The 20,215-nt window shown below is 48.2% G+C and overlaps 2 protein-coding genes across 7 annotated transcripts in view; both read right to left on the reverse strand.

Moving 5' to 3' along the window:
- Positions 1–9,562, reverse strand: part of Unkl (unk like zinc finger) — a 46,885-nt gene extending 37,323 nt beyond the window's left edge. For 3 of the 6 annotated variants that reach the window (XR_004607095.2, XM_034506237.2, XM_034506236.2), the window contains exons 1-2: positions 9,397–9,561; positions 8,247–8,456 (exon numbers count right to left, since the gene is read on the reverse strand). Coding sequence is in view for 3 of the 6 variants with exons in the window: in XM_034506237.2 (XP_034362128.1) it covers positions 8,247–8,456; positions 9,397–9,473 (287 nt within the window). In the remaining 3 variants the exon portion in view is untranslated. Of the gene's footprint in view, positions 1–8,246; positions 8,457–9,396 lie in introns of all 6 variants that reach the window. The other 3 variants (XM_076937146.1, XM_076937147.1, XM_076937148.1) reach the window with 3 other exon arrangements.
- A 1,765-nt stretch (positions 9,563–11,327) lies between these two features.
- Uqcc4 (ubiquinol-cytochrome c reductase complex assembly factor 4) lies at positions 11,328–13,410 on the reverse strand. Its single transcript, XM_034504240.2, has 2 exons — positions 13,245–13,410; positions 11,328–13,165 (listed from the first exon to the last, which is right to left on the reverse strand). Exons 1-2 carry the CDS (start codon positions 13,274–13,276, stop codon positions 12,787–12,789), a joined length of 411 nt encoding a protein of 136 aa, XP_034360131.1. The 5' UTR covers positions 13,277–13,410; the 3' UTR covers positions 11,328–12,786.
- Positions 13,411–20,215: the final 6,805 nt, after the last annotated feature.

Below are 20,215 nucleotides of genomic sequence, written 5' to 3' on the forward strand. Positions count from 1 at the left end.
CATACTGACATCTTTCATGAGCTTCCCCTGTCGCCTCTTCTGCCCCCTGCTCCACTCTAAGGCAAGAGAATTCTTGCTGAGCTCAGTGGCTAGAGCCTGTAGCCTTGGAAGCACTTTTCAGATGAGTCGCTGGCAATCCCAGCTCAGTGCTCTGATTACAATTCCACTAACCTGAGAATCCTGGAGCCACCAAAGAACATGCTTTCTCCAAAGCCACCAGCGGCATAACTGCCACAGAGAATTCTCTAGCCTGAGGCTGCCCATGCTTCTATTCAGGGCAAAAGGTTGGCAGTGCACACTCCATTACAGGGAGTCTAGCTCTCACATAAGCCTTAGGCCTCACAAGTTTTTGTTTTATTTTTTTGAGACAGGGTCTTACTATATAGGCCTGGCTATCCTAGACTTTGCTTTGTAAATCAGGTTGGCCTTGAACTCACAGAGATCTGTCTTCCTCTGGCTCCTGAGTGCTGGAATTAAAAATATGCATCATCACGACTGGTCCCCCACACGTTTGTATACGAAACACTGCATAAGGGTCTTTCCATACAGGCATCATATGTAAGAGCCATGTGATGCACACCACAGCCATAGACAAGACTTACTGCTCTGAGTCTTAGAATGGAAAATCAGGCCGGCGGTGGTTGTCCACTTCTTTAATCCCAGCACTTGGGAGGCAAAGGTAGGTGGATCTCTGAGTTTGAGGCCAGCCTGGTCTATAACTTGAGTTCCAGGACAGCCAGGGCTACAAAGAGAAAACCTGTCTTGAAAAACAAAATAACAAAAACAAGAAAGAAAGAAAGAAAGAGAGAGAGAGAGAGAGAGAGAGAGAGAGAGAGAGAAAGAGGGAGGGAAAGAAGGAGGGAGGAAAAATCATGAGGCTGTAGAGATGGCTAAGTGGCTAAGACACTGCTCTTACAGAAGATGTTTAGTTCTCAGCATGTACTTGGTGGTCACAATCATCTGTAACTCTAGCTCCTGGGAGATCCAACGTCTCCTGCCCCTGTGTGCTTCTATATATATCCACACACAAATAATTAAACTAATAAAAATAATTTTTTTCTTTTTCTTTTTTGTTTTTTAGAGACAGGATTTCTTTTCTTTTCTTTCCTTCCTTCTTTCCCTTCCTTCTTTCTTTCTTTTTCATTTTTTTTTTTTTTTTTTTTTTGTTTTTGTTTTTTTTTGTTTTTGTTTTTTTTTTTTTTTTTTTGACACAGGGTTTCTCTGTGTAGTCCTGGCTGTCCTGGAACTCACTCTGTAGACCAGGCTGGCCTCAAACTCAGAAATCCGCCTGCCTCTGCCAACCAAATGCTAACATTAAAGGCGTGTGCCAACACTGCCCAGAGAGACAGGATTTCTCTGTGCAGCCCTGGGTGTTCTGGATTCCGTTTGTAGACCAGGGTGGCCTTGAAATCACAGAGCACCACATGCCTCTGCCTTCTGAGTGCACCACTCCCAACCCATAAAAATACATTTTTAGGGGTGGAAGATGGCTCAGTGGTTAAGAGCACTGGCTGCTCTTCCAAAGGATCCAGGTTCAATCCCTAATATCTACATGGCAGCTCACAAATATTTGTAACTAAAAAGTATCTAATACCTTTATACTGATAAACACATAAGCAAAACACCAATTCACATGAAATAAAAACAAATACATTATTTAAAAAATTTAAAATAAAATAAATCTTAGAAGAAAAGGAGAAGTGGGGAGGAGGGAGGAAAGGGGAGGAGAAGGAGGAAGAGGAAGAAGAAGAGGAGAAGGAAGAGGAAAAAGAGGAGGAAGAGGAGGAAAAGGAAGAGGAGGAAGAGGAGGAAGAGGAGGAAGAGGAGGAAGGAACCCTGCAAGTTGCCAACAAGTAGAGATTTGAATAAGAATGGTCCCAATAGTCTCATATATCTGAATGCTTAGTCACCAGGGAGAGACACTGCTTGAGAGTGATGAGGAGGTGTGGCCTTGTGGCACTGCTTGAGAGGGATGAGGAGGTGTGGCCTTGTGGCACTACTGAGAGGGATGAGGAGGTGTGGCCTTGTGGCACTACTGAGAGGGATGAGGAGGTGTGGCCTTATGGCACTGCTTGAGAGTGATGAGGAGGTGTGGCCTTATGGCACTGCTTGAGAGGGATGAGGAGGTGTGGCCTTGTGGCACTACTTGAGAGGGATGAGGAGGTTTGGCCTTGTTGGAGGAAGTGTGTCACTGGGAATCCAGCTTTGAGGTTTCAAAAGTCTAAGCCAAGGCTAGACTTTTTGTTCCTTGTGCCTTTGGATCTGGACGTAGAAGTCTCATCTTCTTTTCCAGCACCATGTCTGCCTGTGTGCCACCATGCTTCCTGCTGTAACAGACTAAACCTCTGAAACCGTAAGCAAGCCCTAATTAAATGTTTTCTTTTGTAAGAGTTGCTGTGGTCATTGTACCTCATCATAGCAAAAGAACACAGGACTCTCATCAGGAGCCACAATGAAGCCCATCTAGATATCTCTGTTCCCAGATGCCTCATATGTCCTTAGGAGACAGAAGTGGGGCTCCTCCATGAACCAAGTAAGGAAATGAGGCCTGCTGCTCAGAAAAGGCAAAGCAAGCAGGGTGTGAGAGCGCCTTTCTAATTCTAGCAGCACAGTGGCTGAGGCAGGAAGACTGCCAAAGGTCAAGCCCATTTTGTGTTGCAGAGTGAAAACCTGTCTGAACAACAAATCAAACCAAAATAAACCAAACTCACAGCAAAGCTGCATCAAATCCATGAGTCCAATTTTTAGTATAAACAAGACAAATGGAAGCTTTTAGCCAGCTACACCACCAGGGACAGTGCCTAGGTCAGACAACAGCCAGTGGCCACACAGTGGGGGTCACTTGACTCTTCCCGATCCAAACAACTATGAAGACATGTTCTTGACTTCCCTAGAAGAGTCTTTGCCTGCCATAGTTCAGGAATACATACTCAAAAAAAACCTAACTTTACCAAGCAATGTGTACCTGATCCCATGGAGGTACCACACCTGGCCTCCCATAAGAATGGGGAGCTTCTGTCCTATGTGCCAGTCCCAATCTCCTCCCTGAAAACTACCTTAAAAGAGCTACTGGCTGTGGTGGCACATGACTTGAAGCACACGGGAAGCAGAGACAGCAGTCAGGCAGATCTCTGTGAGTTTGAAGTCAGCCAGCCAGACAGGCAGACACAGAGACACACACTGACTTTGCGTGCAGCCCCAGGAGCACCTGTGCTGGATGTGCAGTGATATGTATGTAACTCTACCGCCTGCCCTAGATGCTTGGGAGACAGATCCATCATTAGCTAGTTAGCTAGCCAACCTAAGTAGGCCATATGAAGCCTGAAGGCCAATTCCCATGGGGGCAAGGCCCACCACACATGACTCAAAGCTATCATTCAAGGCCAATCCTGAAAAAAGGTCATGCCCACCAGAACAAAGGGCAAGTTGTCAGCCAGGATGAATGAAGCAGGAAGTGCCCTTTGGGGCAGTGAATTGCAGTGAATTGGTTTGTAAGGCTCCAATAGTTACCAAAGGACAGGCTGGGAGTCATGGGAGGGGGCAGCAAGGGGGTGACCACTGTGGTAGTCTGGATGTAACTGGCATCCAAAGGACCACAGGGAGTGGCACTACTAGGTGCTATGACTTTGCTGGAGGAAGTGTGTTGTGTCACTGTGGGCTTTGAGGTCTTCTATACTCAAGCTATTAATACTGTCTCCTTCTGTGGCCAAGATGTAGAACTCTCAGCTCCTTCTCCAGCACCATGTCTGCCTGCACGCTGCCATGCTTCCTGCCATGACAATGATGAACTAAACCTCTGAAACTATAAGACAGCCTCAATTAAATGTTTGCCTTTGTAAGAGCTGTCCTAATCACGGTGTCTTCAAAGCAATGAAACCCTATCTAAGAAGCCACCAACAGGGAAAGAATGTATCAGGAATCTTAACCAAGAGACTGCTTGACAGCAAGCTTTCTCAAAGAGGGTATGTCCACAAGGGAGAAGTAGGAGAGATGTAAGAGGGAAGGAGGAGGTGCTCACGGAGGTCAGGAAAGGTAAGAAAGCCAGAAGCAAAGGGTGAGGATAGAAGAGGGCCACAGAGACATGCTCCAGTGCTGCTCTCCTAGAACAGGCTGGGAGCCCCAGGATGGGCTGAGCCCACATCAAGAATAACCAAATGCTCACTCTACTACTCACTACTCACTACTACTACTCACTGGCTAAAGGGGCTTTACTCTGAGAATTGGTGATGTTTTAACATAATGGATCCGTGAGGCTAGGCACGTGGCTGAGGTAAACCCTAGCTTTCTTGAGGACCTGCATTCTACTTCAGTACTACAACAAATGCTTATTAATTGCTGGGTAGTACTATGCAAAAAATAAATAAATTCAAGACCCTGAAATAAAGGGAAAGCCCCACCATCACTGCTCTGGAAGGTACTATCTAATTTATAATTTCTATGGCAACTCTGCATGAGCCAGAAGATGCAATTCAATAAGAAAAAACTCTAGCCATTCCACATGTGCAGCGATGGGGAAGTTCTCAGTAATTACTAAGCAGAGATTCCCAGTGGAGGCAGCCTGTCGAATGATTCCTGACGGGCAAATCATTCCATGTGCTCTAGATAAGCCATAAACAAAATCTTCCCTAGACACATCTGACACTTAAGTGTCAGATACACAGGACACAAACTGAATGGCCAGCATCTGCATGGTCTACCCAGGTCTTCTCACAATAAACTGCAAGCTACCAAGCCTGACCGTCAGTTAACAGCTGTATGCGGTTAATTACCATTTGTACACAGCTAAGGAGGATCAGCTGGAGGTTGGTGTTCAGTACAGCACACTTCATTCTAGTAAGAATGGACACACCATGGATGCCCTGCTGTGGCATGCTCCAATACCAGGACATAACCCTTCAGCCCAAGACATGCTTTCTTTTCAAAGTGAAAATTATCACTGGGGAATACCAGGAGATAGCCGCAGGCCAGACTCTAGGATGAGGTCAGGCAAGGCTGGTACCATTCACCTCATGGATTCCTGATCCAAGCTTAGGTAACAGCAGCCCAAAGGTGACCAAAAGAAAATGGAAAATTAGGAACTGAGCCTGGGTCTCAGGCAGACAGTCACCTGTCATCTAAGGACATGTTCAAAGAAGACAGTTGAAGAGTATTTATGTAGCACAGCTTTGGTAGATTAAATACTGTAAGTGGTTACATGCCTTCAGTCTAGCACTTAGAGGGTAGAGGCAGATGGATCTCTGTGAGTTCAAAGCTAGCCTAGTCTACATAGTGAGCTCCAGGACATCCAGGATTATATAAAGACTACGTCTAAAAATAAATATATTGTATATATTTAGAGTGTGTGTGAGTGCAGGTACATGCAAACATGCATATGTGCTATAGCATATGTAGAAGTCAGAGGATGACTTGTATGAATTTTCTTCTTCCATTATGTGAGCACCAGGGATAAAGTTTAAGTCATCCAGTTTAAGTCAATCTTTGCTTGGCAGCAAATGCTTTTGCCCACTGAATTATACTGATGGCTCTACAACACTGTAACTGAAGCTCAGCAGGCTACACTATTTATCTAGTTTGGGCCTCAAGCTACATTAATAGCAACAATACACACACACACACGTTTTTATACATATAAAACTTATATGTATAAAACTTAAACTTTTATTCATATAAAAACTTATACATATAAGTTTTTAATACACACACACACACACACACACATACATATATATAGTAAAAACTTTTCTGTGGGGCTGGAGAACTGGCTCAGCGGTTAAGAGCACTGGCTGTTCTTCCAGAGGTCGTAAGTTCAATTCCCAGCAACCACATGGTGGCTCACAAACATCTGTAATGAATCTGATGCTCTCTTCTGTGTCTGAAGACAGCAACAGGATACTCACATACATAAAATAAATAAATCTTTAAACAAACAAACAAACAAACGTACGTTTCTGTGAGGGGCTGGAGAGATGGCTTAGTAGTTAGGAACATGTACTGCTCTTGCAGAAGATCCAAATGAGCTTCCAGAGTTCACACTGAGTAACTCACAACCATTAATAACCTGAGGGCCAGCAGATCCTCCAGCCTTTGTGGGCTCCTGAACACTCATGCACACATGCAGACATACAAAATTAAAAATACAATCTTGAAAAAAGATCAATGAGCCTGGCAGTGATAGTGTTTGCCTTTAATCCCAGCACTCAGGAGGCAGTGGCAGGAGGATCTCTGTGAGTTTGAGGCCTGCCTCGCCTACAACCTGAGTTACAGGACAGTCAGGGCTATACAAAGAAAACCTACCTCAAAAACAAACAAACAAACAAACAAACAAACAAACAAAGCCCAGTATGGTGGTGAATACCTTTGGGCAAACACTCTCTGGAGTTTGAGGCTAGCCTGGTCTATACAGCAAGTTCCAGGCTACTAAGAGCTACATAGTCAGACACCAAGGGAAGCTAAGAATGTATATCAGTGGAAGACGGCTGGCCCTTGGGTTCTCTCCCTAAATATATATATATTGGATGTTTTCACACACACTCACACACACACACACACACACACACACACACACACACGTGTAAATAAAGGAATAAAATTTTTAAAAAAGGATCACCAGGAGCACAATTCTGTATGACTATTGTGACAATTTCACATGCATTGGATCCCTCCAAAGTGTCAAGAGACACAAAGTGCCTTTAAGACAGAGACTGTTGACAGGCAATAGTGGTGACACCTTTAGTTCCAGCACGTGGGAAGCAGAAGCAAGTGGATCTGAGTTCGGGAGGCCAGCCTGGTCTACAGAATAACTTCCAAAATAGCTAAGGCTACACAGAGAAACCCTGTCTTGGGGGTGGGTGGGAGAGGGGCAAAAAAAGACAGACCAATACTTCACCTCAGGGCAGGAAGCTAACCCCCACATCCCCAAACTGCCCAAAGGAAGAACTTAACACCCCCTGATCCTATGTTCCACCTCCCTCTGAACACAAAATCTCACTTGGACTTTTCTCTTGTCTTCATTATTTCAAAACCAAGATGTTCAGAGATGGAAAGAGAGCTCCTTCAGTAAAATACTGGCCTTGAAAGCATAAAGACCTGAGTTTGATCCCCAGAACCCTGATTAAAAACAAAACAATAAAACAAAACCTCACACTGGCCACAGTGGCATATACTTGTAATCCCAGTGCTAGGGAGGCAGAGACAGACACCTACTGCAGGCCAACCAGCCTGGCCTATTTAACCAGCTCCAGACCAGTGAGAGACCCTATTTTAAAACAAGGTGAAGAACACCATGCAAGGCTAACCTGTGAGCACTAACTGTACGTGTGCACGCTGGCATGTGAGCAGCCACATTTGCACCTGCACACATAAACACACACATGCACACAAATAAAGACATCTGCTCATAACACCATTAGGAAACTTGTAAAATATAAACCAACCCAAACAAAACCTTGACTTATTAAAATCTGAAAGTGTTACATAAATGACAATGTGCAAATAAAACAACTTTCCTACTATTAAAAAAAAAAAAAAACAGCAACAAATGAGCTGAGTGCATCTCAGTGTTAAGAGTCCTTGCCTGCATAAGCAAGATCACGGCTCCCAGTTCATATTCAATACATTATTATTAATAATAAAAAGCAAAATCATCTCACAAATCCTTATCAGAGTAATAATTCTGCTACCCTCCTTTAAAATATACAGATAAGCAGCAAGGAAACATTCCACACTTACATATCACACATTACACGCTTATTGACCGCAGAAAACTGTTTTAAATCAGATAGCTGCAAAACATAGGCCAATTTTAAAGTAGAGCGTTGGATGGAATAAGGGCAGGAAGTGAATCGAAATCAATCTGAATTACCAAAGATCGTCCCTACAACACACACACATAATCTTTCAGGAAACTAGCCTCCAAACGGGATGCCCTGTAGCACACACACTCTACTGACCCCTGGGAAGTCTTGAATAAAAATGAGGTTCCCCTCTATAGGTAGTGGGTGTTAAAAAGAAGCAAAGAGACCAGTGTAGTGGCATACACCTTTAATCCCGCACTTTAAGGGGCCAAGACAGGTATTGCTATGAGTTCGAGTCCAGCCTGGTCCACATAAAGTGTTCTGGGACAGCCAGGGCTACAAAAAGACACCCTGTCTCAAAACAAAACCCAGAAACCTCAAAAACCTGTTGATCACAGAGTCACCACCAGTCCTGAAGAAAAGCCAGCAGCCACCCACCGGAGCCCCACTTACTCGTCACCATCGGGACACAGGCCGGTGGCCTCATCGTACTTGGAGCAGTAAACGTCCGGGCTGTAGTTGAAGGTGCCGTCGCGTCGTCGGAGCGGTCTGCGCCGACGCTGATTTAGGAAATGCCAATGGAAACAGGTGAACGGCCTGTGCTGGCTGCACTTATGCTGCAAAAACAGGGAGCACTGCTCTGTCCTAAACTCCTTTAGATACCTAAAAAGACAAACAGCGTTGCGGGCCGCAGCCGCCGCCGGCTGGAGGCCCCTGGGATGCGGCGGGGCAGGGTCCCAGACTCGAAGACCCACCTCCCCCAACACAGAGTCCATCTGACTGCCATGGCCCGGTACCCTCCTTTTTTCAAAGCACCTCGGCTGTCGCTCCCCAACTCGGAGACCAGGTAACTCCAGAAGCCAGGCAGACTCTCCGTTCCCTGACCCCAAATACCACTTCCCAGTCCTCAGATAAGGAAGGTTCCGGAACACTGGGTATAGTCCTCCTCCAAGCAGGCCATCCCCAACTCTGATCCCAGGTAACACTATAGAACTACACTCAATTCTCCGCCCCCTTCTAGTCCCTGACCCCTGGAGCCACCTCTCAAAGCTCAGTCCCGGTCTCCCGACTCCCGCTCGACTCCCTTCACAGGTTCCAGATGGACTGCAAGCGCCACCCGCCCACACCAGGCGCAACCCCTCTTCTGCGCCGCAGAAACGACCCCCAGGCTCACAGCCCGGGCGGCCACCGGACTCTAGGTGCGGCTCCGCCCCCAACCCAGAGGTCACCCAGACCCCCGGGCATCGTCTCTCAACCTCAGGCGGCGACGGCCCGAGTCCGGATGGCCGTGCGCCCACCTCCAGCCCAGGCGCGGCCCTGAGCTACGAACGCAGGCGCTGTTCCCCAGACTCCAGTCTGGCGCGCGGGGTCGCCGGAGACCAGGAGAAGCCCAACCTCAAGCCAGGGGTCACCGAAGACCCTGGGCACGGCCACTCCACCTTAGGCGGCGGCCCGCGCCGGGACGGCGCGACCCACAAGGGCTGGCGGCGGGGGCGCGGGTGGGGCGCACCCTCTGCGGCGACACCCGGGCCCGTGGCGCGCGCGGGCCGCTGCTCTGCGCCGCGGTGCCCAGAAGGCCACGGGCGGCAGCCCAGGCACTGACCTGTAGTGGGTTGGTTTCTCGGTCTGCGGGGGGGACCCGCTCAGCGCCGCCGCCGCCGCTTTCGAAACCGACGGCATTTTCAGTCAAAACAATGCAGCGCGCATGCGCCGCGCCGGCGCCCCCGGATCTCCCCCCCGCACCGAGCCCCCTGCGCCCCCCGCCGCGCCGGCCACACCCCCGGGCACGCCGCGCCGGCCACGCCCCCGTCGACCCCTCGCCCACGCGCGCCGTGCGGCGGGGGCGATACTCAGGATCTGCCGGCCCACCACGGCAGCAAGTTACAGGCGCAAAGCGGGACACGCCCGTTGGTGTAGAGTCCCCATGAGGCCCTCTGCGTTCAGAGCTGCTGTTGGGCACAGGTTTCTTTTAGCTGGAGAAAGCCTATAATTAGACTGTGGCGATGGTCGCCCCTTTTATTAAATTTGTGAATTTAAGGATGATTCGAGTGTGAATTTTGTTGAGCCACTTTTTAAAAGACACACACTAAGAGGCTGCCAGATGAGCCCTTCCGGTAAAGGATGTACAGGGTGGTCAGGAATGAGAGTGATCTGGGATTCACAGAATGCTAAATACACGTGGGGGGCGGGGCTCAGCATTTCCAGGAAAATATAAACAAAGAGGTATGATCCAAGTAAGCTATACTTTAATAAGGTGAAATCACCACTTGCTGGTAGGGTTATTGACTTCTTCATAAGACATTTTGTAGACAAATTCTTTGAGTTGTTGACATTTGGGAGTTTGTTTTGGTTTGGGTGCTAGAGGTAGAACCCAGAGCCATGTGCATGCTAGCCAAGCACTCTACCACTGCGCACTAGTGCCCTGGCCCACAAACCCTGAAACTAACTTACTATGTATACAGTATTCTGCCTGCATACATGCCTACAAGGCAGAAGAGGAAATAGATGGTTGTGAGCCACCATGTGGTTGCTGGGAATTGAACTCAGGACCTTTGGAAGAACAGCCAGTGCTCTTAACCTCTCAGCCATCTCTCCAGCACAAAATTAACTTATTTTAAAGGACTTATTTTACTGGTTGCACAAGCATGTGAACTGAGCTATAAGCCAGTCCCAGCAAACAGGAACATTGTCTTTTCAAAGATCAAATAGAACGAGCAAGCAGGGAAAGGCATAATCCTCAGACTGCTGAGGAGTGGGAAATGAAAACTAGGTCAACCCCAGACTCCAGCTTGGAGAAACACACAACACAAAGACAACCTAAGGGACCTGTCAGACAGCAGAGCTGGCTCCATAAGGTGTGACAGAGAGCAGATGGCAGTGATGGTGGAAATGAACGAACAACCTTTACTGTGGACATAAGCAAAAGTATCTCATCAAAAGATGTGTTCAGCCGGGCAGTGGTGGCGCATGCCTTTAATCCCAGCACTTGGGAGGCAGAGGCAGGCGGATTTCTGAGTTCGAGGCCAGCCTGGTCTACAGAGTGAGTTCCAGGACAGCCAGGGCTACACAGAGAAACCCTGTCTCGAAAAACCAAAAAACAAAACAAACAAAAGATGTGTTCATTCCTCTGCAGACCCCTGGTGTCCCATAAGATCCCTTTTATTGAAGCTGTTACTCAAGGGCTGAGGCTTAAAACAAAACACAGTTTTTCCGGTGTAATAGCTCACTTTTTTCTGAGGGGGAGGGACTGCCCAACACTACTAAGACTTCCCATTTGTAAGAACTTACAAAAAGTGGTTGTTGGAGCTGGAGAGATTGCTCACAGTGGTTAAAAGTTAATGGCTGCTCTTCCAGAGGACCCAAGTTCAGTTCCCAGCACCTACATGGTTGTTCATAGCCATCTGTACCTCCAGTTCCAGGGAATCTGACACCCTCCTCTTACCTGCATGGGCACCAGACGTGCACGTGATGCACATACATACACATAAAACAAATCTAATTTTGTACGTGTCTGTTACATTAACTCCTCTTCCCTCAAAAGAACATGTTTTATTTAATCATTTCTTTCAGCCCAACAGTTTTATCTACCATCTTGTACATGCAGCTGGCTTCTGTTTACAGGTTCTCTCCCTACCCGATGTCTACTGGGCACTCACCCAAAGAATTCACCAGGCTGAGAATAGGTAAAACATAAGCTACAGTCTATTTGGAAAATAGGACAAGCGTGGCACAAAAAACCATAAACATTTAAGTAACCTGTTCAGCTAACAACCTATTCTCCTGTCACTCCATACAACACCAGATGTCAGGTTTAGGTCTGGTGGCGCATGCCTTTGATTCCAGCACTCAGGAGAAGGCAGAGGTAGTCTCTGCCTCTGAGTTCATGACCAACCAAGGCTACAGCCAGATTACCAGGATGGCCAGGGCTCTGTAAAGAGACCCTGTCTTAAAAAATTAAAAAAGAAAGGAAGAAAGGGAGGAAGAAAACAGCAGATGTGTAGTAAGTGTGCCCACTTCTGCTCCCAAGTTCAACTGCCTGAATCACTGTGGAGAAGTTACCAGCCTGGCTGCACCAAGGAACCACGGCATGGGATGTGACCTTCTTCAAAAACAGTTTTACGTGAGCTGGAAGTAGAGCTCATTGGTGGTCTAGCACGATAGATTCCCGGGTTCAACCCCCAACACTGTAAAAATATAGAAACAAAAAAAACCCACTGTGCTATGGAAAAATGATTTTGTTTTGTTTTTTGAGACAGGGTCTCCCTATGTAGCCCAATCAGACCTCAAACTTAGGATCCCCCTGCCTCAGTCTCATAAGTGATGAGATTACAGGCATGCACTACCACTTCTGACAAATTTTTGTTTCAAGTGGGAATGAAGAGTAGAAGAAAAAAAAAAAAAAAAAAGTGGCAGCGGAAGCAGGCTGATGTCTAAGTCTGAAACAAGGCTGGTCTACACAGCCAGTTCCAGGCTAACCAGAACTCTATAGGGAGACTGTGCCAAAAAAAAAGAAAAGAAAAGAAAAGAAAAGAAAAGAAAAGAAAGGGGAGGGGAGACAACTGAGTTCATTACCAAATGTATTTTCCATTTGTTAGTATTTAAAATAGCTTCAACTGATATTGCACACACCATAGCTCATTACACATCTGCAGTTAGTCTGTCTCGGAAATCCAATGATTTGCAGGTAACATCTCCACCAGAACTGCTCTGGAAACATGATTAGGCTGTACGAATACATCACAGCACACGGTGCACCCAAAACCTTTTCTATGAACCTCAAAAGTTTTTTGGACGTAATCACTGGTCATTGGTATTCGGCACAGATCAGATTTCGAGCCTCCAATTTTGTGCTGTGTTCTTGTGTCTCAGCGCCAAGGGCGCCATCCAAGTCCTTTAAGCAACGAGGACACGCGCAGAACCAGTTCAGAAATCGTCAAATTCGACGACAAAACAGAAGGATGGCTACCTAGTCCCTTCCTCAGCATGCACCCTGTTACGTTCTAGCCCCGTAGAGGGCCGGAGCTTCAAGCTCCTCCGGAGGACCTTCAGGCTCCTCCTCGTCCTCCTCTTCCAACACCTGTCTTAACCACTGGTCCGTGCTGCTCTCCTCCCTCCGGTAGCACCATATGATCAGAGCCACAATGGTGAGGGTGAGCGGCAGCACTTTCCACCAGGGCCGCTGCTGCTGCTTCCCCAGAGAATGCTCCACGGTCCAGCGGACTGGGGTGGCTTTGCTGCCGGAAAATTGGATTGGGAGATTGGGGTCTTCCTCCTCCTCTTCCCTGTCTGCAGACTGAGCTGGAGACCGGCCACGGGGCGGCGGATGCAAGCTTCGAGAAGCCCAGCCCACGAGCCGCAAAGCCCGGACCGCTCTGGAAGAGAGACAGCAGTAAGCGTCCCGCAGCCACGGCCGCCTCCCGCCCTCACCCACCGGCACTTCACGGCTCTCACCCAGCAGCCCGTGAGCACAGGACAACGTTCATAGCGACCTCGACGCGCACGCCGGGGCGCACCGCGCTTTCGTCACTTCCGTCGCATGAAACCGGAAGCCGAACTTCACATCAAAATTTTTACGACTACAAAACGTGGGTCTTGCCGCTCAACGGAAATGATGCACTTCCTCTCGCGAGTTCTTCCGTCTCGGGCCCCGCCCTAATGGGCTGACTACTTAAGGGTTTGTGAAGTTCTCGTGCTGCCACAGATACCTGAGCTGGTGAGGCGAGTTGGAAGGTTGCCTCAGCTCTCGGAAGAGTTTAGCCCGGGCTGTTCAGTGTAATGCCTAGGATTGCCCACAGACTTGAAAGCCCGTGTCATCTACTGGCTTCTTTGCAGGACCATCGTCTGGGAGGGACTTAGTCCCTGTTCTCCAGAGCGTGTCTTCCATTCTTAGCGCTGTGTCCGGGCTCTCAGCCTCCAGCTTGGCCAGTGTCTCAACTGCCAGCGAGTCCATCTCAGCTATGCCCTCAGGCCCGGAGGAGAGTGGAAATAGCTCTGTGTAGACCATAAGCTGACCAGACCTCGGACATCCTACCACTCTACAGGGAGGCGATTCTGAAATTATACTCCTGTAGTTTAAGTGCTATTTTGAGCTGGAAGCTGATTGAAGCTCAATGCACCTTCAGGATCAGCCAGGCAACCTTGTGATCCCAACACTGTGGAGGTAGAAAAAAGAGGATCACTGGTTCCAAGCCAGCTTGTACTACACGTCTTGACATCAACCCAACTTAAGATACAAAAAAAAAAAAAAAATCACCCCTAATGGTATCTTCTTAGTACCTAGGCTGCTTAGAAACTACAGTGAGTTATATTACACCTGGCTTTACCGCAGGGCCCACTAATGACTGTCACTCTGAATTTGTTCTTGATCTGTAAACCAGTCACAAAAACAAAAATAAAACAACAGCAACAAAACCCACGTCTCCCTCTGTCTCATGGGCCAGACTGCTGTGAGTCTCAGCAACCTAGGATGCTTTCTGGACAAGCAGAGTCCAGTACTTCTGGCTCCTGAAAGACATGAAGTTCAGCTACAAACACTCAGCCCAACTGTCCTGTCTTCACTTGAAACTCCTGGGCTGGAGGGCTGCAGCCAGCACAACTTCTCCCCATGCAGGGAAATAGGGACCTGAAATTAATTAGATCCAGAAGCGTTGGGGGGAAATTTACACCTGTTACAACTGTAGGATTTGTGAACAGCCTGCAAACTCACTTGAAGTGAGGAAGGCTGGGACCTTGTGATCTTCTTTTACCTTCTCTTTGCTCAAGACCTGGGGCAGCACACTCTGTCATCCTGAAGGTGACCGTAGCTTTTGGATGCTTTGTGGGCAAGAGAGGGTCCTGGGAAATCCCCTTACTGTGAACTGTAATCTAGCCCAGGATGGAACAAAATCAGAGCCTCCTGGGACCTGGCATATGCTGCTCTCCAGTGCCCACTTACTAATGGGAAAAGCCTCACACTCTGTTTTTTTTCTTGTTGTTGTTGTTGTTGTCTTTTTTTTTTTTTTTTTTCTCGAAACAGGGTTTCTCTGTATAGCCCTGGCTGTCCTGGAACTCACTCTGTAGACCAGGCTGGCTTCGAACTCAGAAATCCGCCTGCCTCTGCCTCCCAAGTGCTGGGATTAAAGGCGTGTGCCACCACTGCCCGGCCACACTCTGTTCTTGCCCAATGCACTTTCACTGAGTTTGAGCAGGAGCAATGATAAATGATAGAAATGTCGGTGCCCAGCAACACCTGTGAGTCCCCCTCCCCCAAGCTCCACCCCCGAGAGGCCCAACCCAGGACCCTGGCTAAGAGCTCCTGTGTCAACAGAGTCACCTGTCTACCCAGGTCCTCCTCCCTGGGCCCCACCCCACAGAACCCCATATTGCTACACCACTCTCCTGGCAAGGACCTCACAGAACCCAGGCCCTTAACTATAGGTAACATATAAGCTAGGGGGAGCTTCCAGAAGGAGGTGGAGCTCAGGGGGCCTAAAGTGTGAAGGGAGGCAGGTTTCTGGGGTTGGATATAGGGGAGCCAGGCTCAAGCTGCCCAGGACAGCCCATGAGACCAGAATAAGGAGATAGAGCAAGAGTTAGAGGTTCACCCTGGGGTGGACTAGCCTCTGACAATGACCAATGAGCCCATCTCAGTCTCAATGACGGTCTCAGATGAGAGGCAGAAAGAGACTTCTTAGGTCTGGCAAGACAGGTGGCTCAATCTGTACAGTGTTCGCCATGAAGGATGAGGGTCTGACTTTGATCCTTACCAGCCACATAAAAAGCTCTATGTAGTGGCACATGTTTGTAATCCCAGATCTGGGGATGCAGAAAAGGGGATCTGTGGAGCTCTCTAGTCACCCATTATAGCATAACTGGCAAGTCCCAAGTCCCAGCAAGAGAGACCCCATCTTAAAAACAAGCTGAGTGGCTCCTGAGGAACGCCACCTCTAGTTCCCATACACCTGCACACATGGGGCTACACACAAAATCACGTATCTCCCTGGGTCTGGCACTGCTGTGCTGAGTGAACAGTGGTCCCACCCCCGGAAACAACATTGGCACCCTGTTTGGTCTTTGCAAATGGTTTACAAAGATGTCATACTGGTCAGAATAGGCTGGAAATCCAATGTCAGGATTTTCAGAATGCCTTTTGAGAAGAGAAGGTAAGGCACATGGCAGTAAGAGTCCCAGGATGTTAGGAAGTAGCAGCCAAACACACACACACACACACACCCAGCTACAAAAGGCGGGAGAGAGACAAGGAATAATCTCTCCCAAACTGTAGCAAGGAGTGTTTGAAATTTCAGGCCTCCAGACTATTGGGAATACTCTTTTTTAAAATTTTTATAAATATTAAGCTGGGCAGTAGTGGCACACACCTTTAGTTCCAGCACTTGGGAGCCAGAGGCCAACCTGATCCATTTAGGGAGTAAGTTTCAGCACTGCCAGAGATACACTGTCTCAAAAAAAAAAAAACAAAAAAAAAAACAAAAAAAAAAACAAAAAAAAAAAAAACAAATGAGCCAGCAGTGGTGGCACTTGCCTTTAGTCCCAGCAATTGAGAGGCAGAGGCAAGCAGATTTCTGTGAGTTCAAGGCCAGCCTGGTCTACAGCATGAGTTCCAGGACAGCCAAGACTACCTAGAAAGACCCTGTCTTGGAAAAAAAAAAAAAGAAAAGAAAAGAAATGTAAGTCTATTTTATGTGTACATGTTTTGCAATGTATGTATGTATGCATGTATATATATATGTATGTATGTGTGTGTGTATGTATGTATGTATGCATGCATGCACTGTGGGTGTGCCTGGTGTGTATGGAGCCAGAAGAGTGCACTGGATCCCCTGAAACTGGAATTAGGTACAGTTGTAAGATACCATGTGGGTGCAGGGAACAGAACCCAGGTCCTTCCAAGAGCAGCGAGCACTCTTAAGTTCTGAGCCATCTTTCCAGTCACACATGTCTGATGTTTAAGTCACCAAGTTCATGGTGCTCAGTCACAAGACCCAGCAACAGGTACAAACACCACCTCCTCACCATCCTGCTCCTCACAGCATCTGATCTAGGGCAGAGCCTTGGACCCTATTCCTCAGCCACCTGCTCCTTAACAAACTTCTTTCTGAGAGCTACTCTTTCTAGTAGGCTCTGCTACAGGAGCCTGGCCAGGAAGCTATAGAAGAAGTAACCCTATAGCAGAAGCTCCAAGATGTGATGCCCCACCATACTATATGTGGAGCCACTGCCACGCCCCTCAGGGACATAACCAACACCTCAGCCCTCATTATTGCAAAGCACACAGAGAAATTTCACAGGAAGCCTAATGTCTCACTAATGGGAGGCAGAGGCGGTAGTCGTCAGTGGGCTTAATGGCAGGGTAATTTATTGTAGCTCCACTTAAGAGCTGACATATTGGAGCTATTGATTTTCCCAGGAAGATAGATACCAGGTGCCTGGGGGCAGGCAGATCTGTGCCTCTGTAAGGGCAGAGTTCCACTCTCCCAGGGTCTGAGGCCTGACAGTGAGCAAGGGGGGTAGGTGGAGCCAGGGGATAGTGGGCAGAGTGCTTTTCTGGGCCCAACCCCAAACATATCCCAGTTAGGAGCAGATGCTAGGACATATGCTTCAGCCCCAGCCTCTTCCAGGGTCCCAAAATGGCAGGTGACTAGGATGGGGTGGCAAGGGGTGGCCTTGTCCACCAACTGAGTGTGCCTCTCCACTGACCCAGAGACCCCAACCAAGCCTTACCAGAAGCAAAAACTAGAGCTCAACCCCTACCTACGGGACACCTGGTCTGTCCTGAACATGGCTCACAGGCAACATGGGTGAAAAGTGGGGGATGACTCCCTCACCATGCCCTCTAAGTCCCCAGATCCTCCGTCCATTACCACTCTAGGTCCTGCCTTCTGAGAGCCCCTCCCCTTTGCTTGGACTTAAACAGCAGGCCCCATAGGCTCTTCTCAGGGTTTTCTTCCCAGACAACTATCTGCTCTGGTTTCTTCCTACTTTAGAATCTTCCATCCTAGTTTCTCTGTGGCCTCTTGTCAGGCAGTGAAGAGCACCAGAATTACTCCAGGATAAGGGCAAAGTCCTTCAAGACTGCCAGTGAACAGCCTTCTCTCAGCCAGCACTAGTGGAGGTGTCTGCACTTGGTCGGTTCAGGACCTAAAGCTGTCCAAGATCTAGTCCTGCTATCCAGGTGCCAGACATAGACAAGGTGAGGAAGAAGGTGTTGAGGGGTGGATGCAGTGAAACCCAAGCACTGGGGAAGTGGCAGCCCTGGGGAACAACCACCGATCAGCTCCTGAAGGATAGGGTCTTCTACACATAGGAAACAGCTGAGGCTCTGGTGTTCTTTGGTTTCCTTGCATGTGTGCTTGTATATGTGTATATATGATTATATGTTAGGGTGCATGTGTAGTGGAGTGTGCATGTATGTGGGGAAGGGTGCTTGTGAATTTGTGTACAAATGTATGTGGAGGCCAGAGGACAACTTTAGGTATGGTTTTTCAGGTACTGCCCACTTTCTTTTTATATTCATTAACGTGTGTGTGTGTGTATGCGTGTGTGTTTGTGTGTGTATGTATGTATGCATGTAGAGACATGGTCTCTCTATGTAGCTCTGGCTAACTTGGAACTCACTATGTGGATCAAGCTGGCCACAAACACACAGAGATCCACCTGACTTTTCCTCCAAGCACTGGAATTAAAGGTGTGCACCACCACACCCAGCCTTACCTTTTTGTTTTCTGACAGTTGCTCACTAGTTTGAAATTCAAGAACTTTAGGTTAGTTGGACCCTAAGATCCTCCTGTCTCTGCCTTCCTAGAGCTAAGATTATAATTAAGTGTTGCCACACACAGCTCTTGACTCTAGAGTTCAAGAGATCACCTAAGCATGATCTCAACTAGGACACTGACACAGGGGTTTCCTGTGCTGGGAAACTGTCTATATATTTCACAGCCAAAAACAGTGTCCTACAAACCCACCCAGGCCCATCTGGAACCATGACTCTTACTGTGGTTTTCCGATTGTGTCAATGCATATGATGTCAGCCGTGTGGCCTGGGTGGGATTTTCAAGAAGAATTTGGAGTCCCGGGGAGTTTCACTGGCCTTGAAATTGAGGTATCAGATGACAATCCAGAGACTGCAAAGAAAACTGGGTCCCTTGTGTTTCCCAGCACCTGAAAATCCCAGAATCCTTCACTCATGACCCTTTCCTCCATCTTCAAAGCCAGCAACAGAGCATCTTCTAAGTAGAGCATCTTCTAGTCTCTGCCTGACTCTGTATTGAACTCAAGGATTCTAGCTCTTTGACAGTGGCTGAGTCTTCCCAGACTCTCTCCATCTGCTGAGACACGCTGCAGGCCTCTGCTGGTCCTCACACCCAGCTCTTCCAAAGTTATTCTTTGGTCACACACAAGTGGAACCTTCTCCAGGGCAGAATTGTGGCTCATGTCCTCTTCCTGAAGCACTCAACCTAAGGTTCAGAAAGCTCAAGGCTTGACCAAGTGAGCCCATGGCAGTCTGCACTCACAGCCTCAGTATGTCTTCTCCTGTCTCCAGGGCTGGTCAGGGTGGAATGCGGGCCACAATCCACATGCTCTGGGCACTACCTGAGGCCCTGGCTATCCCTTCCTTGCCTGCCTAGCAAGATACAGCTGTAGACCCCAGACCCATCTGTCAGTATTACATCATCCAACCTGTCTCCATCCCTTTCCAGGGCCAGCTTGTCCTTCTCATATCCAGCAGTAGAGGGTGATGTGGCTTCAGCTCGAAGCAACTGTAACCCCCCAGCCCCATGCCTGGTCCTCCAGGTTTGGACTTTGGTGCTTGAGAAGGGAGCTGGTTGAGACTGAAGCAGTGTCACCCACAGCCAAGACTGGAAAGTGGTTTCAAAACCTGGAGTCTAACATGGTCAGACTGTAGGATCAGAAGTAGATGCAAGCCAGAGCAGAATGGACACACAGAACAGCAGAAGTCTCATCTGGTACCTACTGGGGACATGGCCCAAGTATCCTGCCTGAGGCAGAAGAGGTCAGGATTGGCAGCAGCTACCCCACCACCGACGCCATGCCTTTCAATGTCCTGTCAGGCCTGCAGGTGACCTGCCCCCTTGCTGCCCTTCTCCAGGGCTGAGCTCCAAGCAATCTAGTCTACAGATGTGTGCAGCTTCCCAGACATTCATAGCAGGGTACCAGCCTTGCTTACAGGTTGTTTTGCCACAGGTCTCATATAGCCTAGTGTGGCTTTGACCTTCCTAAGGATGACCTTGAACTTCTGAATCTCCTGCCTCCACCTCCCAATGCTTATAGGGGAGTATAGTCATGTGTCACCACACTGAGTGTATATGGCTTTGGGGATCTATCTAACCTTGAGCTTTGGACATGCTAGGCATGTATCTTAGTATACCCCCCAATTCAGCCCAGCGCTTTGAGGTGCTTGTCCT

Source organism: Arvicanthis niloticus, chromosome 6 (assembly GCF_011762505.2).
Source record: "Arvicanthis niloticus isolate mArvNil1 chromosome 6, mArvNil1.pat.X, whole genome shotgun sequence".
NCBI lineage: Eukaryota > Metazoa > Chordata > Mammalia > Rodentia > Muridae > Arvicanthis > Arvicanthis niloticus.

Coding starts and splice junctions, on each gene's coding strand:
- Uqcc4 (XM_034504240.2), bottom strand. CDS start 13,276: ATGAACGTTGTCCTGTGCTCACGGGCTGCTGG. Junction 13,166..13,244: donor CTGTGCTCACGGGCTGCTGG/GTGAGAGCCGTG, acceptor TCTCTCTTCCAG/AGCGGTCCGGGCTTTGCGGC.